This window comes from Rhopilema esculentum, chromosome 20 (genome assembly GCF_057945365.1).
Source record: "Rhopilema esculentum isolate cy_ngs chromosome 20, ASM5794536v1, whole genome shotgun sequence".
In the NCBI taxonomy this organism is placed as follows: Eukaryota; Metazoa; Cnidaria; class Scyphozoa; order Rhizostomeae; family Rhizostomatidae; genus Rhopilema; species Rhopilema esculentum.
Window position 1 is genome coordinate 8007684 of NC_142834.1, and position 27239 is coordinate 8034922.

The following is a 27239-nucleotide window of genomic DNA, read 5'->3' on the forward strand; positions in this document are numbered from 1 at the left end:
TAAACCGATGGCTATTCTGTTGCTGAACCTTTTATCAAAGTTTTGGAACTATGGTCTGTATTCAGACGAGATAAGAGATAGTGTTCTAGCCTACGGGAAAATCCTACTTTTTCTTAAACATTATCAGCTCCTGATTGACTCTTTGGTTAACATAAACCCTCAGGTCCAAGTTTGGAAATGCATCTTTTCTTTTGAGAGATTTAGCTAACTTTTCTATCCGGATATTTTACTTATTCCTAGCATAGATTTCAAATAATCGTTACAAATTTTGTTGAATACTTTTCAAAGTTGGCGAATTTTTGTGACATGATTTAGAAGGTCATGGTTGCAAATTTCGTGGCGCTTTCTTCATAACAGCTTGACGTCCTTGTTGAATAAGCGAACAATGATTTAGTTTTTTTCTTGCGCTGGTGATTTTTTCAATTTGAATGTATGCCTTTGATATATTATTCAAGTAAAGGTTCTATCTGGTCTATAACTCTATCGTCTGGACTAGAAAGCCGTTTGGAATTCTATCTGGCATAAATGCTAATTAATGCAAATAAATTCCAATTTATGCCCAAATCATATAAATAAGATCAAGCAACAAGTAATGATGATAGTCAATCATTGTGATAAATATAAAGAGCCTTTTATTGCCAGTGAGATTCTGTTCAAAGTTGGAAGATTTTGTTGAAGGATTCTTGTGGTTTTTCTTAGATGAATCGCATATGATTTGCGGCTGATATTATCTGAATCCAAAAAGAGACATGTTTTGTTTGACGTCTTGGTACGAGCGTAGGACACTAATTATCATTATCACATTCAGCCGAATGATCGTCATCATCCTCTTGAGCATATTTAAACCTTTTTAATGTAACACGACGTGCATGAATTGATCAAATCTGTTTTATATTCAACACACAGCCAACAACATTAATATGTTCTGTTATCAGATTCTTCTTCATTCTTTCTGTCTGGAATTCGAGGAAGTGCATCATCAAATCAAAACCAGGACGTTCATTCCAACAACCTGTGGCTGAATGAATCGAAACTTGGAAGACCTGAAAATTTCGTTAAAGATTAAAAAGAGATTTGATAATAGAGTTCTAAAGTGATGACGTCACAAAATCTATTTTTATAATTTTTGAATTTAGATCCCACAGCCTGAAAGAGCATCATGAAATACCTCTAAATACGCAAAATCAGTCTAATGTGTTACAAATTGGCTGAGATATGACCACATGTGTATTGGTATTTTCCCCATCAAACCTCTATATTTTGGTCTCTGTTCATAACTTTATGAACAGAGCGAGGATAACAGTGATTCGTTAGCAAATTTCAAATCTTTCATTGGCAATATCTTAACTGACTTTAGACATATTTGACTAATTTTGCATATGTGGAAGCATTTCATAAAGATCTTTTATGTTATGTGATTAAGATTCAAAAATTCTAAGAATAGGTTTTTGGTGACGTCACACTTTAGAACTCTATAAGGGATTTGCAACTTATTATAATGCAATTCAATGCTCGTCATTATCACAATAGCTGGTTTTGTAACGTCGACTTGAGTTTCATGAATGTAAAACTTGGTGTTTGGTCCAAGATATGACGTAAATTGACAATTTTTTAAGGCAGTTATTCTTTTACTGGATGCATTTCAATCAGCTTTTAATCAAATTCAATCAGCTTTAAATAAAATTCAATCACCTTAAGTCGTATTCATGCACCATTTTCAACATTTTCAGTCACCTTTCAACAGTTTTTTGTCACCTCTCAATCAGTTTAACAACATTATATTGTCATTTTCAATCACTTTCCGATCATTTTGTCAATGTTTGATCATTTTAACAACTTCCTTCAATTATCGTTATCAGTTTTCAGTCAGTTCTAGCCAAAACCCATATGTCACTTTTGACACCACCTGCCAATAATTATGTCGAACAAGAACTTGGTCACTTGCAAAATCATTTGCTTTCATTAGGCAAATAGTTAGATATATAGAGCTTTGTAGATAGCTAGAACTTGGTGAAACTTTTTATTGGCTTCCTGTATATTCTTCCTGTAGCCATAATTCACATCCTTGCTGGAACTCATGTGAGGAATTACCACAAGACTGGTGTATTTTAGTATAGGAAATAGAAGAGCGGAGACACTAGATCACATTTTAGAGGGGGGGGGGGGCATTCCTTTTGTAGTTGGCCACTTTGATGTCGCAACCTTGATATCATACTTCAGCAAAAGAATGAAGGGTCCCCCAAGCCTCTCCAAGCTCCGGCGTGCCTGAAAAGAAAGATCATTCAAACATTGCACCCTTGAGATTAACTACCCTTGCCCCACCTCTCAAACAGCTCAGTTTCCGAATCTCTAATACACAGTTACCTGTTAAAATTTTATCTGAAAGGAGGTTGTTTTACCAAGCGACTTGCTTCCCCTCTCGTCTTCCTTGATACTTCATTCAAAGCTAAATGTGTATCTCTTTCCTTCCCTGCTTCCTTTCATCATTAATAATAACAAATTGAGACGTAGTATATTCTGGCTTGCTTATAAAACACGCTGCACTCTAAACCTTGTAATTCATAACTTCAGGCTTTGAATTTTGGCCTTATTTCGAAAAATAGTCATGAATTTCTTGTAGTTTCCATTCAATATTTAAGTTTATTCAGTTTCATATTTCTGCAGTTTCGAATTCCAATTTTTTGGCTTTACGAAGTTAGTTGATAACAACATTAACAGGAATCACCGCAAGAAGTACAAAAGGCTGACAAGGTTTAGTGCTTCGACTCGTTTTGTGCGTTTTGCAGGTTTGACAATTACTTAAAGTTTGCATTTCTTAATCGTGAATGGTCTAAATATTAATTGTAAAAAAGCAAATCGGTTCAAGGGCATCTGATTTTAAAGTTGTTTCGATCAAAAACTAGATTATATTTTAGCCTTAAATCGTTTAGGCCAGGGGTCTTAGACGATATCATAGGCACACGAATCTTTATTCTTAGCTTCAATGGGATTTGTCTGATCTGCTATACGGTAGGCAGATGAAGACAGCCGTATTGTAGCCATGCACTCGTTTAGTTTCAAGTAATCAAGATGATTGATGAGTGCTTTATTATTCCATTTCTTATCATTACCAAGAGTTTCCAAGCCTAAGTTATTAATGACAGACTTAGCTTCTACTCTAAAAATTACTGAAATTCCTCGGTGATATGTTAAGTATGCTTTGAAATTAAGAGTTTTTGTGGGAGATGAGAGTGTAAGAAAACCATTCCTAGCATTTGTTTACGAAAAATCGTACAAAGCATATCAAGCTAAGTGGTTATCTCGTTGGCATGCGCAATAAACCAACTGTGCACTGAAAGGGTGACTTCATGCCCTGCATCACAGCATTTTCATGACTGTTTGGAGCACTTTTTTAACCAATGCAATATCGCCTTAAAGTCTCATAATTTCAGCTCTCGGCCCTTCCCTGCATAATTAGGATCCTTTTCCAAATGTAACAAAAGCCTCGTTTTACATTGGCAGGCTCATCCCTTTCGTATGTCTATGTGAATACCGTTCTTGGGTTTGGAATGCGTCAAAAAAGCAAGTTGGCACTATTTTCTGCAATATGGTGAAAATAGCTTAAAAGAATTCAAAATGGCACACTAAATAAAGAACTAGCAATTCGCACCTTGACGCAAAAAGACACTGTTGAGCTCTCGGAAACTCATTGCGATAATATAAGAAACGATAGCACGGCGGCCCTTGGAAAGCAGGGCATTTTTGTGCATAAAGGTGTATTATCAAGCAATTGCAAGTCCGTACTGGTAGTGGCTAGACCCCGCAGCTGACTTTCTTATAAATAGGCCTGATAAATATGCAAGAGTAAGATCATTCAGGGCTTTATAAACCATGGTGTTAGTTTTGAAATTGGTAAACTCTTGAGTTGTCTCAAAATAAACAAAAATTAAGAATGGCCTAGCAAAAGCTTCAAAACTGCAGTTTATAAGCATTCTTGTTGCTCGATTGTGAAGCCTTCGCAGCAACAGAATCTAAAGTACTTATGCGTAACAAAATGCAACAGATTTTTTACATCTTTCAAGAAACCAGTGGTTTGACTGGTTTCTATGGATAGAATTTCGATTTCAAGATTTCAACTTTCCAGTTAAGATCACTATCTATGTGAATTCCAAGATAATCTGTAAGTTTGACCACATATCTATTGTTACATCTTGCATATTCAAAAATAAATTTTCCTTATATTTGGCTGGCTTTTTTCTTTTTGTTTTGTTGATGGCACAATTACGTTTAAAGACATTGTAGCATTCAGAGACAGCTTGTAGCCCTCAAAACACTATTAAGTTCCATATTCATTGTCTCGTTCAGTTGAGCAATGTTTTCATATCTGTAAGAACGACAGATACCCAAATCATTTTGAATTTACCAGATGGGTATATATAGAAATACTGGGATTTTCGTTTTAGCAAAGTAAAGATAACCTAAGCATCAATCGGATGCAAATTACGGCTTGCCACAAATAACAGACGTCGGCTAAGATTTGAATTGGCTTAAAACATAGCAGACACTCGAGGAATGTTTAAATGCGGCCAGAGTTGTTCCATTCCCAAAAACACCTCTGATTGTTCCATTTGACGACTAATTCTTTTCATGATACCTTCTAAACTCATACTTGGCGCAATAAAACTGTTTATGTAGAAATGATGTAAAATGAAATCAGGAAAAGATTTGTCTACAGAAGATGCATAGATGCTAAAATATCATTACCGTTGTCGTGCTTAATTTACTTATTCTCCTAATGTAGACAAGGACAACGATCTTAAATGTGTAAGTCTGATAATGTGGCTCCAATGATAAGTGCCAAATACAGATGCCACATTCTGCCCTGTAACAACATGCTTAGGGGAAATTATGTACTGGAAAACCACAACAGAAAAGGGGGAAATTTTTCCGCCGGGATGGAGGAATGTGATGTGCCCACGCCTATGGTTATGAAAAAGTGATTCAAGAGAAGCTAAACTTAAAGTTCATGACAGAACTACACCTGGCCAACGACTTTTTCCTTTCTTGAATTTAAAAACAAAAACTTATTAACAGAGAAAAAATCAACAAATATATAAAACTTTTAAAAGGCCCTACGTATAATGGCAACACATCAATGGGCCAGACTGCTTTTTGCTGAAAGATGCCATGAAAAGAACCCCCCCCCCCTCATTTTCATCAGTTCTTAATTGGCAGTTCAATGATTGCTTGGTTATATTTACTGTCTTGGAGTTCCTAAACAGCTTTCAAAAAACCTAGAAATCTTTGATACTGGCTATCTTTTTAACGTTGCTGGGAATCTTAAAGTTTCGCCCAACTTCTTGTGTTACTGCTATGTTGATGATGTGATGATAAAATGTCATTTTTCTAAGTCCTGTATCTCCCACTGCGCCTCTAATAGCGAGCAGATAGAGAGCAGCATTCGATACTGGTTTTTTTGCCACAAGGAGAGCTTCCTTGTTTGTTAACGATAAAATGACGTTTTATCTTATGATAACCCTTAAGAAATATAGTTAATTGAAAAATTAAACTTAAAAAACCAATCAAAGGTCTGCCGTCTCCCATTGATTTTTAGATAACCAATCATGTATAAAGGCAATTTTTCTGGTGTGTTTGTTTGTGGCCCATAATCCGTATGTCATTCTGCCTAAACGACATCAAATATTTGTAATATTATGCCTATATCTTTTCTATTTATACCAGTGCTATTTCCTTTTAGTATACTGATATTGGTACAAAAGTACATATCTTGGTACAATTTTGATTGCACAGGTATGATTTTTTCGATTCCATTAATTTTTAAAGGAAGAATACCTATTTGTTATTTCATTTATTGAATTCTATTAGAGTTTCAAATATCCTCGTCAAAGGGGGCAGATTGTTGTATGTCATCAATTTTAAGGGAAGTGAAGAACTAAGACACAATTTGCAAACTGAACAAAATTAGTGACAACGAATAGAGCACGATGTTAAAGTTCTCAATATATTGTCTAGGGTCTCAACACAATTTATTAGTTGCATTTTGAATATGTCATCTATAGTCATAAATATATCAGAATATATCAATATATCATTGACCGGCATTGCATCAGGAATACGCCCCATTTTAAACGACCACATTAAATGAAGGCAAACTTACTGAAGAGACTATAAGGACGTTTGAAGGATGGCCTTTTGTTAGATGGACATTTGAAGTATGCAGTTATATTCTAGTCCATTTTTGGTTTTTAAAAAAGGGTAGCCAACTTGAGTTTGGCAACAGGCATCACACATTGTTGTAATTAATTCAAATCTGCTACATTATCATATCATTTTTGGCTTTGGTTTTGGAAAAGCTCTCAAAGTATTTCTCATATAAAAACTGCTTTCAAGATGCTATCCATTCAATTTTGATGAGATCGCAATACAAACTTGATATAGCTGATGATTTCAAACTTAAGCTTCAACCATATTTCCTATGACCTGTTCATGTGGAAATTACGTTATAAACACCCTCTTTTTAAACGCCCCTTTTGGATTAACGCCCAACCCCAATGAAACGACAAGCGGTGATAATCGCAGGCAGTACACAAGGACAGACACTTCACTGTCCTGTTAGCCTAACTATTACATCATGGCAACTGAATCTAGTGACAGGATTGTGGTTAAATCTGTTTTACTGACGCAGTTTCATTCATAACTGATCATTTAGCATTTTAACCGATAGGAAGTACCTTTTTGGCTTCCTAACTAGTGAATACAAGAGTGTCGATTATTGTGGTTTATTTCGGTAGTAAGGCACGTGAACTGTAAGCTGATCTCTAAATCCGTAGAAGCATCTTGAAATTTTCTTAAATGTTTACTGGTGACAAGAGGACATCAATTTTGAGATTAAAGGGATCTTTGTAATGTCACATTGCAATTCATTGAACACCCCCGAGGGGTGAGCCTGTGTCGTCAATCCTCTATTTGCCTTTTTTATCTTGTTTGCATTTTGGACAATTTTCTCTGTCCTTTATCTCCCAACGCAGTTTTTCCGTTTATTATCTTCAATTCTGATCTTTTAGTTAATTTTTTTCCTGCTTTTCATAGCCTGTCGATGATGGACTCACTGAAAGAGAGAACTGAAACATTGAAACATGTATCTTAACTGTCAAGCAAATTGGCTATGTTAACCATCTACTACGATTATTTAGAACGCCCAGACAATTGAATAATTAACAAAACAAGAAAATATTTTTCATGATGTAGATGCATCTATCAAGGAATGAAAAGATATAATAGAGGTAACGTTTTCCCTTTGTTTATGTTTCCCCCCCCCCCCCCTTAATAAGCGTATATTGGGAAAATATTTTTGACATAGTCAAGCAGAGACTAATTCCACTGAAGGGTAGAGTTTAAATAATGAATTTCATCGTGATGCATACTGTAGCAAATAAAATTATTTTTCAAACCATAGAAACGTCTTAATTGCTGTAGGGATAATGCCTAAAATACTTTCAACTTTAGTAAAACATTTTGATGCTTGCATTTTTTGTGCAAACTTGAAGTGCTTATCGCCCTTTAATCTTAAAAACCTGCTCGAAATTTTTTTATTAATGATTCGATGGAAATGCTAGTTTTAGATGAAGAGGCACCTATTTCCAGTTCAATACAAATATACAGTAGAAATAAGAGCTCATTGCGACAGATCTGTATCTTATGTAACTTAGAGTTTTTTAAAAGTACTTTAGCACTTGGCATTTAAGGGACGTTTGAGAAATTAGAAGTGCTAAAATTCATTAAAAGCCTGGTACTCATCCCGTGCCAATTCATAAGGAAAATATAAGTATTACATGCATCTGTGATAGAAATATTTCGATATTTAACTCTCTGGAAAGAATTGTTTAGTCTGCATGTTTTAGTTTCATTTTCTATTCAGGGCTTTTGTTTTGAGCTCAGCTAAAGCGTTTCATCCTTTGCTTTTTTATGCGAAGGGCCAGTTTCGGAACCAACAATCTATGTTCAGAGACAGTCGTTTTATGGTGAGCCCTAGCTTTGGGAACGCAAACTTAGGAATATCGGTAATTTGGCGAGCAGAAACCCGAAATAATGAACATGGGTTGATTACCTTACTGGATCTAGAAGCAACCAAGTGCGCTCTCTGATGTGCAGAAGGTAATTTCATTATGAAACTTTGGTTGAATTTGTAATCTAACGGTCTTTAAATAATATAAACATTAATTGTTTTTTTGTGTCGACTTTTTCCGGCGATGCCCTCGGAAGGTAAGAAGCAGAGGCACGGCTTGTAAACAAGCTTAAGCAATAAAACTAAGAAAAATGAGCGGCATTCGTAAATTTTGTTAGTGGAATCAAACATGGGGAACAATTCTCTCATTCACAAATTCCTGTGTACTCCAGAGCAATGTAGTTTGCTTTCTGATATCCCCCCGATCTCGGACATTCAACTTCTCTTAGAATTTGACGTGGTGGTTTTAGCTCTGTTGATTGATATGTGTTGATACGACCTCCCAGCGGAAACTGTCTGTGAGCTTAACATCTCTGATCACAGTGGGTAATCAGTCTGCCCATAAACCAAGTTAGGGTAGGAGACCGAAGACAGCAATTCAACCACCAGAGGCATTGTGCGTTCTGAATAGGCAGTTGGGGCCGACTCAAACCTCTGCTATTAAAGACACACATTCGAGCTCCGGGGTTATTCATCACTGGCCTTCCGCCATCGGTCGACTATAAAGTTTCGAGCATCGCTTGGCTGTTTTAGTCGCACTGACAGATCGATAAAGTCAAGAAGCAGTCTGATAAAGACAAGCACAGAGTTTGTGTCAGGGCGAATTTCTGCAGCAATGGCGAATTTTGGAAAGTTTTCGATGATTTTTCTGGTATTTATGGCTTACCTCTCGCCGCTGGCTGCAAAAATATTCAGAGATGCAGAGCAAGGTAATAAATTTATTTTTATTCAAACATTTGTTTTTATTTGCTGTTGAATTTTGCCACTTCCACCTTGTTTCCAGCCACTTTGCTACACGAAATGCGATTTTTTTTGTGCATTTCTTTTAATCGATATTAACCACGGAACTAGTTATCGTTTGATGCTTTTTAAATAGAAATTCTTATAAAAGCTACATTATATGTTTTTAGACGATTTTTGTCCCCTCACGTGGACAATTTTCTTGTTATCTGTCTTCTTTTGCATGGCACCATCTAATATTCGTAACGAGATTTATAAATTTGCTTCAGTTGTAGTTTAATTTATGTTTTCAGAGGCATTCGTGAAGCAAATAGCCAATTTTAGTATCGCATACCCACGATTGGCTTTGTACGACTACCCAAATTTCAAAACAATTCCATGGGGTGACTCCGAGGAACTTCCTGATAAGTTTTATGTGAAGTTGAACATTGATGGTCGAAGAGAAACTCTGGAGCTCAAAAGAAACCGAAGGCTGGTCAACTCGAATTTCAATGCCGAAGAGTACGAGAACCATAAGGTTATTGATAACAATGATGGAAAGGTTAAAAAAGGTTGCTACTATGTTGGAACAGTGTTGAGACAGAGGAAATCCCTCGCTGCCCTGAGCACATGTCATGGGCTGGTAAGCTTTATGTTTTTGTTCATGTATCGAATTCTTTGCTTTCTTCCGTTCTGATCAAGGGCAGGCCGTGAGCTGCGGGCATGCCCGATTCGAAGCAATTGTTGCATTTTTTTAAGTTAGTGACCGTGTTGGAAAATCAGTGTTGATGCTTTGGAGCGTTCGTGGCTCCCAGGAAGCCTTAGGGTATTTGTGGATCTGTATTATCTCATATTGTTGCTTTGCTATTGTTAATGTGCAAATCGCACTTCCTTGCACAATGACCGTTTAATATCCAACATCAAAGAGTACTTAGCATGTCTGATACGAAAATTACCTTTATTTGTACACCTCGGTTTTCCGCTATTCATGGCTTCGGCCGACTTTGCAGTATCGTTCTGCACGGCTTGGGAATGCGGGGCATTTAGAAGAAGCACAATATAATTGTACACAATATCCCTAGAGCTGTACCCATATCAATGGAGTGTAACATAAACAGTGAAAACAAAAATCAAATAGCGCAAAAAATCCACCAAAAGCCAGGTAAATATTTGGAATTGCAACTGACAGGAAAAATGCGCCAAGGATTTCCATGTATGGCATGAAGGCTGTCTGAGCAATCCGACGTTAGGTGGAGCCCACAGTTAGAAATTATTTGCTAACGCCTTCTGCCTTATTCGGGTAAAATTTACGCCGATTATAATTACATCTGGTCACATTTCATAATATACAGCAATATTTCAAAGAATTTTCAAGAGACTTAAATATTTTTATAAAGTGTCACCGAAAGGGGGTTAGCAAAAAAATTACAAAAATACTTTTTCAGTAGATCAATCGTACCCTAAGTTGCCTCTTCATGTTAGAGATATACGCAATTTCTGGTTTTAAAATTTGAAGTGCATTTATGAATCATCCAATCATTTATTTTCTTATTTAACTTGCAGAAAGGATTCGTGAAGACGATCAGAGGAAACTTTCTAATCGAGCCAATGAGAAACTTGTCAAAATATTTTTTCCCGCATTTGGTGTACCAGCCAAACATTGACAATAGTAACGACGAGAGGCGACAGGAAAAGAGTGAAACTTCATCATGTGCAGTTGAAAACGGTTTGTAGGCAATTTTGATTTGTAACTATTTCTTCTTGCAATGACTTTTCTCTCACTTGCACGCAAGCCAGAGAAGAATTGTGAATTGACAAAGTCGGAATCTCGCCAACAGTAGCTTAAGCTTCACTTATTCAACATTCCATTGATATGAAAATCAAAGCACGGATCGCAATGGATAAGGATTCTCTAGACATAACGGTCCACTTATCAGATCTCTGGTCAGGCATTGGTCATTTTTGTTGTTCTTCTAAAGAAAGGCAGTTTCCTTTGCAACTGAATTTTCAATTGTAAAGCAGATCTCTATCTACACACAATAAGAGTCCCGTTATATTCCATCGCATGTGCTATGAAACAGTTTTGTGGAAATAATGCACATGTTATGATATCTGACGAGTCTTTTTATGATATGTGGTACTGCCGCATGGTCTTTGTGGTTGCAGTAATTCTATCGCAAAGGCTGCACTCGAGCCTGCGGCCAATATCCCAAGTTTCTCACGTTCTCGTACTTCGTAACTGTTCAAAGCATCTTCATTGAAGCGACACTCCATTATCGAGTTTATAAGGGAGATTTATTTCAAGGAGCTTCGATTATGCTGAATACCCGTTAAGGCATGTAACATTTGAGATTTTTACCCACATGATCCTTAAAACTTTTTCAAAAACCCCCGCAGGAATGGGGCAGTGTCGCTCAATGCCCAATCTTTTAATCGTTGACCTCATTTGTAAACTTCTAAAGAGCCAGGTTCTTCAAAAGTTTTTGCTATTTCCAAGTTCAACATATCTGAAAAGATTAAATTTTCACCTTCGTTTTGAGAGTTGATTATTTTAGCAGCTCTTGCAGTTCAGCCTTCGTATCAATATTGCAACAAGATATAGCCAAGCCTCTCTATATGTTGCGTGACTGAAGACAACAATCGATACGTCGTTGAACTTAGTGTGCGGTTGTAGTTGTATCAAGTTTATTGATAAAACTGATTTTTTTGATTACCCGTTGAGATTTAATGAGACGGTCTGAAATATGTTACTTGAGGAATGACCACTTTTAGCCAAAAGAATCCATGCCTTTGTTTGCATAGTTTTGAAGATAGCTAGTTTTCTGTGATGACAAGGCTAAAATAAAAAAATCTACGATCGATCTTACGGCGTAAGAATATTCCTCGAGGTCAACGTAACACACACCAGCATCGCTGCTGTTTGCATTCCCTTGTAGTTTCTCCTACGTAAAGATACTCGAAAGGTATGAAATTTTATAGGGCTGCCCTCTGCATTTTCTGTGTGGTCCAAGGCATACTTTGGCATAGAAACCCTAATGAAATTCAATCTCACCAACCGGATGGAAAGACAACGCCCCCTCCACAGAGGGTTTGCCTCAGCAGCCGCCGACTTACCACGAGGCAAAACATCTACCATAATTTCGTTTTCGCTGCAAAAGTTTGTAAAATGAATTCTATTGATGCTTGTGATGCTGAGCAATTTGCAAGGAAAAAAGTAGTAGTTTTGGACGACTGTTTTACAACGTAAGGTGGAAGTAATGGTGGAATGGTTTATACCGTGCATTTATGAAGTGGTGTACGTGCGCTATGCATGCTAGAGTATTAACCTAAAACGCTAGTTGGTCACTCCTGACTAGAAAATCAACTCCAACTTTGTTCATTATGTTTCCAGAAATAAAAGAATGTAATGACCATCAAGCGAGGTTACTTTTGAAGCTGTAGTAAATGCATATTTGCCCAGTCAACTTGGTTTGCATTTCCTTGGGTACACATTCCTCTCTATCGTAATTTTGCCAGAGGGTGTAACTGTGTTGCCTTTCAAAATTTCTTATCAGAGTCGAAAACTTTTGATTTTACCGGAGTTATTGGTGGCCGATCCCTTTGTCATTGAGGTGGATTAGACAGGGCAGCTCTTGTGTTAGAAAAGGATCATTTCAACGTTTGTAAATTAATTTTCTCGACTAAAGAACTTTGCATAATGAAGTGGGAAACTCGAATATAGGTGACTGTGAACAGTAAACCATTTCATGCTCGTATCGTCAGAGATCAGGCCATTTGTATGAGAGCCTTTTCTTGCAGTAATCTCTGCGGTTTATGTTTTGTCCGCAGTTCAGTTATGTTAATATTTTTATAACGGTTTGAAATCAAAAGATCCTTGTTTTTTGTCACTCGGGTTAACATTTCAATCAAATAAAATCAGCGCTCTTGTGCCGTTTTTGAACCATCAATTCATCGGGTCATCTTTAGTTAATTTAATATACCATGGCTATATGTACATAAAGGGGACATTATCCTCTGAAGATCTTCATCGGATTACTGTGGATTACAGTTGCCAAATGCTGAATCTTGGATTCATATCCTCGCAGGCCACTTTTTTGCTGTCCTCCACTGCACACCTTCATATCTATATTGCTTCATATTCTTGGAGCCTTATTTGATTTTTTGTCAAGTAGCCTTGTCTTTTTAACTGTAAATCGTAAGGATCTGTGGTTCGCAGCCTCCCTTGCTTCACGAATCTAATTGATTCCATCTGCGTTGTGCGATTTTTAAGCTTTTGGCCATACATATTTACTCAATGCACATTCAGATATGCTTAGGGGATCTATACACTAATGCTTTTGTTGAAAATTAAAGAAGATAGATCCATCAGCCCCCTTCACTGGAATGGTTTTTCGTTTAGATTATAATTGTCAAGAATTTTGTCTAAAATGTGCATTTTGATGCCTTCTTGATCGAACGTAAGTTGGAACAAGGAAAGTTTGGCGTCTCTTTGTTATTTGGTGTATATAGTCAACGTTTCCCAGCAAGTAAATGACAAGCTATCAATTCTAAGGATGTTGTGTACCATGCTAGCTTTTAATCAAGGTTCCTCGAGCTAGAGGGGCAGTTTTCGGCAAAAGTCTTCTTAGATGTTCTCAATTTCCTTTAATGATATTTACGTGCCAGACATGCAAAGCTAGAGAAAGAAAATCTTGGTCAGAGTCTAATTTGAGTTAATTATCAACTGTATGTTATCCATTACAGACCCTGATCCGGTGAAGTATAAGGTCAAAGAGAGCAAGCCAAGCAAAGTATCAGGGAAACGAGAGAACGAGACTGGAAGGAAAAGGAAACGAAACGCAATCGAGATTCCAAGTGCAGACGTTGAAGTTTTTGTCGTTGCGGACAAAGATACGGTTGCGGTGCACGGTAACGCGTCTGTAGAAGGATACATCCTTACAATGATGAACATGGTAAGAAATCTTCTTTTATCCCCGATCAAAACGTGCCCTTTATTGTCTTACGGTCGTCACTACCATTGTGACGTGACAAGAACCCTCCTTATGTAGCCCGCTGAAGTTATTAAACCTTCAGACTTTAGTCAAGTTCCCCGTTATGCGTAATATTCCTTCTTTGTACCAACCCTAAGAGCATGTATTATTGAAAATCCTTAACTAACTGCTAAGATTTAAGCAAGAAATGGTGCAGTTCCCGAACGCTAGCTTTATTTCAATGCCAAAAAGTAGCAAAGTGTTTCTATAGTATTATTTTTATGTTATAGTGCCAGTAAGAATATAAGATGTAGAAGCGATGGCCTGCTTTTTGGTTGCTGGGGTCTTATTCAAGTTTTTTGGATCGTAAGGGCAAAAACGCCTTGAACTTGCTGGCTGCTTCATCTTTAAGTGGACATAAGAAGCACTTAAGATGTTATGATCTGTAAATACCACTTCATCTATTATCGGTCTTTAACGGCATCATCTTTGAGGAAAATGTCCAGATTGACAATTGTGGGCTGTGCTTGAAGAAATCAAATTTCACAAAGTAAATCTAGGTCATTTCTGATCTTTTCGTTGATTGTTGTTTTTCAAGCTAGGTGTAGTATGGTTCTTGAGATCGACAAATTTGTCATAAAGCGGACTTATTAAACCTCCAGCATTGCTGTGGTTTGTATGAGCATAAGAATTTATCGATCAGAAAGGGTCCTTGTGCCCATTTATTTACATTATCAAAAGAAGTAAGCTGCTTGCCCTAACACGTCGCGAGCACCCATTTGTGGTTTAATGACAACAAATGTAAAGAGCCAAATGGAATTTCCCATGGATTTCACTTCAATATTATGAGCTGTTTGCAAAATCAACTGTTTTTGTATCGACTGTCGCTCAAAGTTTCGTATGAGCAAAATGAGGAACTAGAAGAAAATTTTATTGCTGAATGATTTGATACACGAGACATAATCCATTAAATGCTAGAGAATGTTGGGATTATTTGAATTTGTTCTTTGTTTTGCTTAGGATTATGTCCGGTAAGACCGGTTTTCCTTGAATTGTTTGATTTTTACTCTAATCCATGTGTCGATTTCCACGGATTTTTGTGTTTTCCCCAATCTCGATTGATACCTGCGTTTCGTTTTGGACGCTCTCTACCAAACAAAAGAGGAAGATTACGTAAGCTACTGTGATGAAACGGTGTTGGCTGTACTTGGTCCTCACATGAAATACATACACCATGAAATAATAAATATATTGAAATGTGGCAATGCTGCAAATACAGTCATCAGGGTGATCGATTTTATAAAATAAAGCGTATCTCTGAAACTTTACACTGACTTTTCTGATTCCATGACCTTTCCTTGAAGTGATTTACAACCTTTGAATGGACTACGAAATTGTAAAGCGATTTGTTAATAGCAAAGACTGTCAGTGGATCCAAAAAGCCAATGTTTGCCTTTGGATCAGATCCAAGGAACTCTTGTCTAAACGGGGATCAGCTATGTTTTGTTGAGATTAAGCTATTTACGTTCATCCGTTAATGTAATGAAATGAATGTATAGTTGACCGTCGTTCTTAACTGAAACAAACTTAAAGGTCGCAGATCCTGGGTTTCTTACCGCACAGGATTGATTGCCTCGACCGCAATGGCTAAGCATATTCCAATAATGTGATCAGAAAAGTGTTACGTGGATGCCCTGACTTCTTGAAACAAGATTCTGTATAACTCAGTTTCTTTAATAGTATTAAATAATTGGACTTAATTCAGATATGATTCGGAAATGTTCCAGTATGGATTGCATTTAGTGGATATATTTCAGACCGTTAGGCTGTGACATGTGAACCTTTATGCTCCTTCGTTCGATCTCAGAATATTGTGCGTAGATATATTTTTGTCCTATTTGCGATTGCGTCCATTTGATAAAATAAACTGAGACACAAATAACACTACATACTAAAATCGACCTGTTTATCTCGTCTGACTCTTTAACAAGTGAAAAGGTTTATCATTAAAGTGTTATGTTGTTGTTCTCAAAGGTTGCAGAAATGTACAGACATGCCAGCTTGGGAGTCAATGTGAACATTGTTGTGGCAAAAATACTTCTTCTCAGTGAAGACCAGGTAACGAGCAATACTTCTTGTATATTAGTTTGATTAAAGCAATAACGTTATTGTTGCATTTTTGAATCGACCATTATTACTTTGATTCCTTAACAGAAAATAGATTCTTCTTTGAAATTTTTCATTCATTCTTGAGCTTCTTCATTTTTGAGATAAGATAGTACAGCAAGATAAGATAGAACAGCCATCACGAGAAGTCTATAGAATTTATCATCTGGTTTATAGGGTCAAGTTGAAAATACTTTTACAATTGAAGCTCTGATAGATTTAAATACAAAATGGAAACTCTTTCACTCGATCATGATTATTAAATTGTTCGTAAAAGTTTGTAAAGCTTGGTCGTTACATATTTGAACCGAGGTATATTTTTTAATTTTAGGACGGGCTAACGATTTCCCACCATGGTGACAAGACATTGAGAAGCTTTTGCGAATGGCAATACAGCAGAGTTTGGTATTCTGGACAACAAAACAATCGAATCCTCAAATATGATGCAGCAATATTGCTGACAAGGTATCGCACTATTATTAAAGAAACCACATCACATCTTTGTACTTTGTTTTCCATTAAGCTGATCAAATGTTAAATTGCAGATCTTCCTCAATCACGAATAAAATCTCGGCCAATCATTTTCTGAAATGTGCTGTTAAAGAATTGATCTTGACGTTAACATCTGTCTGTGTGTGGCCAGAATTTGTAGAAATATTTGCCATTACATTCTTGAAATTTTGTGCTTCCTTTAGGAAAGATCTATGCAGCAATAGAGATGCACCTTGTGGTACTATAGGTAAGTCGTGTAAGCTTTTAGTTTTCCTAAAATTTTAAATTATAAGCCACTTTTGTTTGGCTCCCTTTTTCAATTCATTTTATCAGTTTCAATGCGACAAGATATAGATTTTCGAACTGATTTCAGTGTCTTGATCGAGACTGTGAGTACCATATAATCTTTATGCCTGACGTTTCTTTCGCTGAAATTTTAGGTTGCCACAAGACAAGTGGAGAGAATAAAGTTTAAAATGTTTTAAAACTAGGATTACTTTTCACATCTGCAAAATCATTTTTCACCATGCATATTGCATAACATTTCCATAATTTTAAAGTCTATGCAGAGTTTTTAGCTGTAGCAATGTGTATCCTTCTTCACGATCTATAGTTTCACGATCCAGGAGAGGTTAAAATGATTCGGGGAGGTTTTGCAGGTGTTTTTCCTGGTTTGAACAACAGCGAGGCTTGCTTTATCGCAAAATCAGAAAGAAACTTTCAAAGAATCTAGACCGCCCCTGTTGCTTTCAACAAAGTTGAGTTGCTGTTCTTTGTTTTTAGGAATGGCGTACATCGGTGGTGTCTGCAAACCTCGAAGACGATGCAGTGTAATCGAAGATATCGGATTGAATACGGCCTTCACCATTGCCCATGAACTCGGTCACAGGTTTGTTGTAGTTGCTGTTTTTTGTTTTATTCCTGTAAGAAAAGATGATCAGCTAGCGATATTTGGTTTTGCATAAAGTCGATGTGGTTTGAAAGATATGAAACACGCCCAAAAGCTCTCCATCCGACATATTTACCACGTTTGTATTAGGAGTTATGAATGATAGAAAAAGCTGCAAAAACTACTTTGTAAAAACAGGTAACAACAAATTCTTGTGGGCAGCCCAAGACCCTCAGCAGCCAGAATTAATAATGACAAACAATCACGTCGGAATTGAGCCTTTTTGAGGGTAAAAGCTCTGGATCGGGTATTTCCTGATAAAAAAAAGCACTAAATGATTTACTGTGATGAATATCTGACATCTCAGCCGCTAAACAACCGCGTTTTGGCTTACGGTTGAAATAAACCTTCAACTAAGATAAAGAATTTTTTGTCCAGCTTTTCTCAGACGATATAGAAAAACTAATTTATTATTTCCACACTATTTGTTGTTGTGAAAAAAATTGTTTTAGTTATTAGACATGGATGGTTTAAAAATCGCAGTAACAATTCACAGACAGACAACTATTAAGGTCAATTGAGGCAAGTGGATTTAGAGCTCATGCTCCAAGGACTATTTCTCAGATTTGATCCAAAAACGAACCTCTCTTTTCGCATTGATATGAACAGGAGCTGTAAAACGTACGTCACATAGCTCTAAAGTAATTTTACAGTAGCTGAAGCTCCCAGACAACTGACTTATGATGTCGTCCTTAAAGTTTTGCGATTAAAGGCTTGTACATTTATATGCATTAGATGTAACGATCTCAAGTAATCGTGGTCTTAAAGATCTTACAGAATTACCCACGAAGCAGGTAAAATTGTGCTACTAGATTTTGTTGGCTTATTGGAACATATTCTTATATAGTCAGCTCTTTGATCCTGAAGTTATCCAGCTATGGACAACTCCTCAAAATCTCCTTTTCTGACAGAGGCAGATTTTTTCATCACGTAATACTGTAATGTGCCATATTCGTAACAGTAGTGTTTCCCAGCATTTGTTTGCAAGTGCTAGGCATTGAAATTACCTGCCTATAGACGCAAAAGAAAATGTCTGGGAATGGATTTGTGCACTTCACTGTAAGGCGTAACAGATCAAGCCGCATTCTTCTCGCTCCTCATTACGTTAAACCGCGCCGCGGCTTACAAACTGTTTGTGCACTTTTTCAAGGAACAGTTTGTTCTTGAATACTTTCAGCTTGTTTTCAGTTACCAACAAGTGTTTTGGATGATCATTTTAATGCAGTATCCCAGGACCTTTTCACCCTGAAATCCAAGCATTTATTCACCGCTTATCTTTCTTGCGCTGGTCTGTGGAACTAATCCAACATTCATTTGCCTATTTTAAAGAATCATTGTTATTCCTGCGTTGACTATCCCACGACCTGGTGTGTGCATTTCATTGTATCAAGATTTGTTCCAGAATGTTACTTTTCGTCGAATTGGCAGTTGTTTGCTTTTGCAGATGTCCTTTCATTATGTACCTTGTGTTTCTTCAATGTCATGACTTAAATCTCCTTCGTCGTGTCCCTGCTTTGCGAAGTGGGTTTAAAGTGCGTTTATACACCAGATTTTAAGTTAGCAAGGGAACATGGTATTCTGGGACGTGGTTTTCGATATAGTGTCGAGACTAGATTGCCATGGACGACAGAGCGTTAAAATTTCAGCTACATTGAACTACAAGAATTCATTCTCAATTTTACTTAAGCCTTTCTCATTCCATTAGAGGAATTTGGACCGATACAGAGTGTATCGTTATTGATCGATAAACTCGATGTCGTTGTAAAGTATGTCGAAAAATTTTAAAGTTAATCTTAAATAGATCCCTGGTATTTGACCAACATCCCTTTCGGATTAGTTCGTTTATGGTCACAAGGTACTGTATCGTCCTATTGTAAATTTCAATTCTCCTGTTGCTAGGCGATGCATGGAAAAGATTAATTTGCTTTGTGATAGGCACGAACTACCATACCATTCGTTTGATTTTTTAGACCCCACAAAATTCCGCAAAAGTGTTTGCATTACTTCGCGTTCTCGTGAAATGATACCTTTAAATACTATAAAGGATATTTCATCAGGACTTCGTCGCATAGCCTGAGGCTATTTTATATATACATGCCTTCAACGGCATCGAAACACAATTCCTAAGCAAGCAGAAGGACCGCTGTGTGTTTTACAGGTTTGTCAGATCAGAAAGAATTCAAAACTAACGGTTACCAAACATGTAAACGTGAAGCACAGCACCTCCAGGCAATGCAGACATCTGCTCCACATTCTGTCTATTAACCATAACCCTTTCACTGGTTTGTTTCGTATTTTGACGCCCAAACAACTATTCTGAGCAAAGTCGTATTTTAGCTGAGGCATTTAATGCAATGCCGGCCACCTTACGGTTCCTGTCTACCGTACATTGAGAGTCTCTTCATTTACTTATCGAGGCGGTGTTTAGTGTTAAACAGCTAAATCCTTTGACCTTGTCTTATATACGAATCTGTTGCAGTAGCTTTCTACTCTGTAGTTTTCTAATCAAAGCTCACAAGGAAGTGATGAACAGTGACATGTCAGCTGATTTTTTCAAAAGCCGCAGGCTCGAGCATTCTGGAGGACAGTTGCTCTCTATGATAGCCCTTCTTAATAGATTGTGAAACCGGAGAAGAAAGTTGTTGAACCAAAGATATTTGACATTTACTAGTAGCATATTTGGTTGATCATCTGTCATTTTTTCTTTCTTTACTTAAATGAAGTGAATGAAATTGGTGCATTTTGAATGTTCACTGAATGAAACAAAATGGACGCGCACGTTACGCCAACGTGATTAGAAATCACCACGATGGCGTGGGAAAAGACCTTACTTTGACATGGACCTTCTCACCCTCTCTTAACAATTACATCTTGCAACTTTTAAACTTATTTTTGTATTCTCTCACAAATGAGGCTGCTAGTGACATTTTCGTTATTTTTACCAATAAGATATTCCTCGAAATAATTCTATTTATCAGCTAATGTTAGGATATAAGGGACTACCATGCAGTAGTTAAGGTCAGAGAATTAGAAGCTTTGCGTCTGTGTATTTTTGTCGTTGTCTAGATCAGTATCTTATCGCTCACCAGCGTTTTAATTTCAACTGTCAAATCTTTCGCAAAAAGCAGCAATGCTAGTTTCACAAGCATGGTCTTGGCGTGTTTCTGAAGTTTCGTTTTTGCTAACCTGCCCCTTCGTTAAAAGTCATGGCATTGTCGCATTTTTTAATCCCTGCATCTACCTTCATTTTGGCGATATTGATCTGGTTGAGAATTTACCTTATCGCTTTTTTGCAGTCTTGGAATGCAACATGACAGAGAAGGAAACCGGTGTAGAAGGCAAACAAACGGCATATCGCATATGATGTCCCCAACATGGCCACAGGCAAGTCATGGCGATCTCATGTGGTCGAAATGCAGCCAAGAAGAACTCAAAGATTTTCTCAGGTAAATTAGAATAAACCATTGTTGGTTTGTCTCGTAATGTCCATGACCCGATATTTTCACCTGGTATTAAAACCTATTAGCAAATGGTCAGATTTCATCGCCAGAACAACCACCTCATTAAATTTAGAGTTTATTATGGTATTAGGAGGAAACCGAGAAAACCAATGGCTTGCAAATATTTTGTCAAGAAGTAAGTCTTAAGCATCAGTTGCTGTATTTGTTTCATCAGCATCAATACCATGTATTTTATAGATCGTGTATACTTAATCCAATGACATCGGTCTCAAAGGGTCTGCCATAGTTATATTTAAATATCAAATTTCTTATTCAACACGATTCCTAATTATGCAACTATGAACTTGCAGAAATAAGGCTTACAATGCCATGTTTATATGACAGCTCGTACAAAAGCGCTTGCATAAAGGAAGAATCTTCGAGATACTACAGGCAAAAGTATAAAATGTTCAATGCTGTACTGCCTGGTACAATCTACAGTGCTGATGAACAGTGCAAGCAGCAATACGGACCGTTTGCATCTCACTGCAAAGTCTTTAAGGTTAGACCTTATGCAAATTTCGTAACCTGAGTTCAACTTTCAACAGAATGTATTGGTTGCATCGAAAATTTTGCTCATATTACGAAACCAGATTTCATTTTTGCAGATATTTTCATCTATGAGATTATTTTCCGTCCATCTTTGCATTTCTTAGAACATATCGATCATCTATATTGCCACATGTTCCATAACAGTGTTACTTATTTAAAGACTCCTTTCTTTATAATACTAGACAACTGGCAAGGCAACTGATATGTGCAAGACATTGTGGTGTTTTATTGAAAGTGACAATGAATGCGTTACTAAACTTGATCCTGCTGCCAAAGGGACCCCCTGTGGGCCTGGCAAGGTGAGCTTCCAATCTATTATACATTATTTATGTATTCCAGTACTTCTATGATATCCTTAGAGCTAAAAAGTAGCAACCAATAGGAACGGACACTCAATTGAAGGCAGTACGGTACCTAGGTTTTTGCGATTTAATGCAAGGAACCTTAGGCCGTTTATTATAGCGCCTGGACTTCTCTTTCACTTGATCTTACTTTAAAAGAAAAGTTTCTCGCTGGTCAAAATATTTTCATATTAAGTGGTTTTCCCCAGAGTTCACCCTCACATGAAATGTAAGATTATTGAATTAGCAGACTTGTAAAAGCAGACAATCGTGATAAAGCCCTACCATTAAAGTTGGTAGTAGTAACGATCCTTTGCCACAACTCAAGACCCCAGGATCAAACGCGCTGCAGAGAGAAGCCTTGTCACTTAGCCTGACCTTTTTCGCCAACGTGGGAATTCCTGTGGTTACAGCGATGTCGTCGCCTTGTGTTCCCAGGCAAATCCCATGTTTCAAAGGCTGATCCAAAGATCAGTACCAAATTCTTGTTAGATGAAAATCTTAATTGCAGATCGTGTCTTTCCCCAAGCCCTAGGTGAAGCTCGAGGCATTAAGCGGTGAACCAGAATCAAACTTGTAAATTTGATATTTAATCTCAGCCTCTATGCAGTGTTGGCCATGTCCAGCCCATCAAACATTCAATGCCGGCGAGCTTTTGTTTCCAGGGATGAAGATATTAAAAGGCATTACAACATTGTATCATCAATGCCATATTGTGTCTTATCTTGCGGCTTTGGGGATGTTGGCTCTCTAAACCCTTTAATTATGTGGTTTCAACTTATTATTGCACCTCTAGGTGACATTTCTACCTTCAGGCATTTTTAAGACAACTTGCCGGTTGCTCTGATGTCTAGCTTGCAAGAATGCTTGCTTACTGGGCAAAAGTTACAAAAATCAGACCTCATAAGAGACAATCATTTTGCCCAGCCTCACTGTTTAGAATTGCTAGTACGTCAAAAAGAGATATAGAATATTCTCAAATTTTCTTACATTTTGCACAATTCAGAACATTTTGCTTTTACCACGTGTCCTTCTGTAGATGGGAACTCCAGAAGAATAATTTACAGTAGCTGTATAAAAGCTTATTTGCGTAACATTTGATGGCTCTATGGATTGTTTGACCAATTACTAGTTGTTTGTAGTATTATCTTTAGTTTTCGTCGTTTTGTAAACTCGGGACTTTATCCGACTATTTCCCAGTTCATGCTTCTAGGTTTTCTACTTTATCAAGCAGTCTACCTTAACGTATTCAAACGATGTTATTCCCTCAAAACTAAGGTATAAAATGGTTGAGCCGTGATCAAAGTCGTGAAGGTTTTCTTGCAAGTTATATGTCATGTGTTATACCCTTATTTATGTTGCTTTGTCAGTATGAATGAGCTCAATAGCGCTGCTAGAGTCAAAACCTTATGAAAAACTTAACACGTTGCCATATTGGATGCGTTTAAACTCCTTTTTTAACTGCAAAGCAGCTCTTAGGAAACTCCTTAGCGACGATCGAACATTGCTGCTTTTTAAAAGGTGGATTATCAGTGTTTGTACAAATGGCCTTTTCTTTCAGTGGTGCATGTACGGAAAGTGTATAAACAATAATACGATACCCGAGCGCATTGATGGACAGTGGTCGCAGTGGTCCAACTGGACGGCGTGTTCAAGGACTTGCGGTATAGGTGTTACGAAAAGAAGACGACTGTGTGACGACCCACTGTACGTACCACTGAACTAAGCCTTTATTGTATGTGCCAAGAATATTGTGAGAGACAGCTTTGTACAATATCATGAAGTTTTGTTTTGGCATTATACATGCTCATTCAGCAACTTCTATTGGCAAAAACACTTGTTTGCGCTTTCTCGGAGATTTTTGTTGTGAATCTTTTAGAAAATGTAACATCAGGTAGAGATTCAGTAACAATAGTAAAACAATGATTTAATTTATTATGACAGCGTCAGACCATCATAACTTGGCTGACAAACAGCTAAAAGCTAATCAATTCCAGTTCAAATATTCCATTAGATAATATGTGACGTATTGATTTCAATACTTGCATCTTCATGCCTTGAACATTTACATCCTGGAAGTAGGAATATCTACAAACATTTTCGCTCATCATCTGCCATAGCCAGCCTGCCCTTCCCATCTTGTCAAGTAAACGTAATTAGGTAAAAGTTTATTCCCTGTTTTCATCAAGAGTGTGTATTTATATTCTACAGCCCATCAAATGGCGGCAAACAGTGTGCTGGGGAGTCAAAAGAATACAAAACATGCAATGTTAAGGTAAGCCAAGGCTTCGTCTGCTGACCTAAATGCTTTTAGTTTGTTATTGGTTCAAGGGACATCATAGTATGTTGGGGGTCGATAAGTTTAATGTTTACGCTGAACGCACAGTAATTGGGAATTTCCTCTTCCTGATTTCACCAAACAGATTCACAAGTAAATTTGTTCTTTGCAAAAGTTTTTCCCTTTTAAAACAGACTATTGTGTTGAAAAGGATGTTTTAATCTTTCCTGATCAGTTAATTTATTGTTGCTTTTTAATCTTTCATTTATCTCATTTCTGTGTATTTGGCTACAAATGCTCTTAATTGTAGTCTAAACATAACACGGGCTCTTCGCATGGTTGCGAACATCCAAATTGATAAGAATGTACCAATTAAGTTACCTTCAGGTAATTTGCTCTCCACGTATCGGAAACGCCCTAATCTGCGTTTATCTTTTTGCAAATTATAGTTAGTCCTTGCGGATTCCCAAGATCGGATCTCCAATTATTCTCTTCCATCTACATTAATGATATATTGATAGAAACATCTGCATGATGAGATGATATAGATCTCCACTTACCATCAACAGCATGTCGTTGTTACAATATTCAATCTTCATATTGTTTTTAACAATTTCTCTTTCTGTTACATTATTAATTAAAGATTAGCTTATTCCGTTGCGTTTGCAGTAGCAGTAGGAAATCAGTTTATCTTTTTAAGTGTGCGTTAAGTTTGCACTTCCCCTTTTGGTCTTGAAAAATTCAGCTGATCACTGATAAACAAGAGATGAATTTGTTTCAAATGAAGACCCCCGAGTGTCTCTTGGCACAGAAATAGAAACGAGCGTTACAAAAAGGAAATCTTTACAAACAATCTCTTTTGATGAAAGGGAGCGAAACGTCGACACGCTGGCTCAAGGGCAAATTCGAAACGAATTGTATACATGTTGATAATTCTAAAGTCCCTGCCAAACGTCCTTGAAATACCATGTTACTTTGAAAAATTACCCTGTAAAAAAAGACCGACTTAACATACCCTCTCCCCTGAAGTTATTTTGGTTATAGAGTTCACGTCGTAGCAATCTGGCAGGAATCAGTTGGACCACTCGAAGGGGAGGGATGCAATAGAAAATATGCAAAAATTTGGTGTAGTGTACCAACTTCTTGCAGCAATAAAACCTTCTAACTTCCCCTTCTTGATTAACCATTTATCATTTTTTCCAAATCCAGAAATGCCCAGTAACAGTTCAGAGTTTCAGAGCAGCCCAGTGTGCACAATATAACAATCAAACTGTGACTTGGATCCCGGTTTTAAGTGAACGTAAGTGAACTATGTCCATAAACATCTACTCTTTCGAATTGTCTTACGTAACATTGCCTTTACATTTGCTGTCTATTACGCAATTCATGTAGAAAAGGCATCACATATGTATAAGTTTTAAAAGTTGAGAACGATGGTGACAAAGCCGTCTAACTTTTAGAACCTCTCTACCTATTTATACTCATTGCTGCTTTGTTGTGATACTCTCTGATATTTTTCTTCTCCTTCTAGTCTTCTGCTCTCATGTTCAAAGTCATAGTAATGTTTTTTGATCCTTCCTCGTGAACTAAAGAAACTCCACATTTGTCACTTATGCTGGTGTAACATCTCTGGACTTTCTTGGTCTCCATCACTCTTACTCGTTTGCTACCCAGGACTCTAGTGATCTTGTCATTTTTGCAGGTCGCCCGTGTGGATTATATTGCAGGCAAGATACAAACGGCATTCATTTCTCCGTGCGATTCGCAACAACGGTCATTGATGGCACTGAATGCAGAAAAGGGGGTGCTGGGGGCATTTGTGTCGATGGCAAATGTGAGGTATTGTATTCAGTCTGTTTCGTCGTTGATTGGAAGAAAGTTTTCCGTTTGGCTTATCAGTTCTTCAAGAGTAATGTATCAAGACGACGAAGTCACGCCTTTCCTTTTAGAAAAACACGATCCATAGTTTAAACTAAGAAATCGCTGGAGACTTGAACTTTTTTCTGATATCTTAAACCCTCTCATGAAATTGCCTGTTTCCTATTTTTACGCCCCTTGCCCAATATTGTTCTAAAGCCCCAATGTCACTAACCCGTACCAGAATCTCGCACAATGTTTCCATTCAAAGAGGTTTCTTATAAAATATAGTTGACAATTTATGTAAACTTCCTGAATGTAAGCAACAGTTAATAGTTTCAAGCGTGTATTCGTTTTTATTGTAATATTGCACCGCTTATTTGGGCTTCTTGGCTTGTGCTGCGGTGTAACAGCTCTTTCACTTAAGACCACTTCTTTGGAAACATCACTTTGACCTCGATTTTCGCACTGTTACTACCGGCTATTTTGACTTGCTAACAGTAAACAGTCGCAATAAATATGGATTTAAAGAGATAATAATAAAATAAGATGTAGTAGCAGATATTCTTGAACAGGAAATTGGCATGGAACCACGTTTAGCTTAAGATATTTTTGCCAAAGGAGATTCGAAAAAGAATCAACTTGCGGTTGGAAACCCCCTTTGTGGAAAAAGTGACTATTCGCTGCCAATTCGTAAACAAGCAGTATGTTCAACGTTGTGGGTTTGATTAAAGAGCTTTGAAGCATAATTTTAAAATCTGATGTAGTTTGGCAGAATCTTTTTCTAACGGTGTTAAAGAGCAGTCTGTCCGTCATTTAAAGCTAAAGCGAAACAGTCCAATGACATATCATTATCCACCAAACTCTCTCTCACCACACTGGTCGGTTGTTACTGTTTATATGCTGCGATTGTGCAGTTGCATTCCCTATCGTCTCTTATTGTTGACTTGTTTGGAAAAGTATTTTATGTCTGTAACTGTTAAATTTATTGTAGCAAGTCGGTTGCGACAACCAACTGCATTCAAATGTTACCAACGATGCTTGTGGCATATGTGGTGGAAATGGCACTACATGCAATGTTATCGAAGGGGAATTCACACAAATGTCTGGAGAAGGTTAGCACAACCTGGATATTTTCAATAAGCATTGCCAACTAGATATAGTGTATTTTCTCGTGGATCGTTTGTGAT

At 37.2% G+C, this 27239-nt stretch overlaps 1 protein-coding gene across 1 annotated transcript in view; it reads left to right on the forward strand.

Annotated features, from left to right (window-relative positions):
- The first annotated feature begins 7451 nt into the window (after positions 1-7451).
- The window catches only part of LOC135687762 (A disintegrin and metalloproteinase with thrombospondin motifs 17), a 29257-nt gene continuing 9469 nt past the window's right edge, over positions 7452-27239 (forward strand). Inside the window, exons 1-16 of the mRNA XM_065204402.2 lie at positions 7452-8934; positions 9259-9587; positions 10508-10670; positions 13688-13896; positions 15949-16032; positions 16412-16545; positions 16776-16819; positions 17356-17461; positions 20818-20967; positions 21367-21523; positions 21756-21872; positions 23476-23621; positions 24126-24189; positions 25402-25492; positions 25895-26031; positions 27044-27164. Of these exons, the coding sequence (XP_065060474.2) occupies positions 8841-8934; positions 9259-9587; positions 10508-10670; positions 13688-13896; positions 15949-16032; positions 16412-16545; positions 16776-16819; positions 17356-17461; positions 20818-20967; positions 21367-21523; positions 21756-21872; positions 23476-23621; positions 24126-24189; positions 25402-25492; positions 25895-26031; positions 27044-27164 (2146 nt within the window). The 5' untranslated portion in view covers positions 7452-8840. The remainder of the gene's footprint in view (positions 8935-9258; positions 9588-10507; positions 10671-13687; positions 13897-15948; positions 16033-16411; positions 16546-16775; positions 16820-17355; positions 17462-20817; positions 20968-21366; positions 21524-21755; positions 21873-23475; positions 23622-24125; positions 24190-25401; positions 25493-25894; positions 26032-27043; positions 27165-27239) is intronic.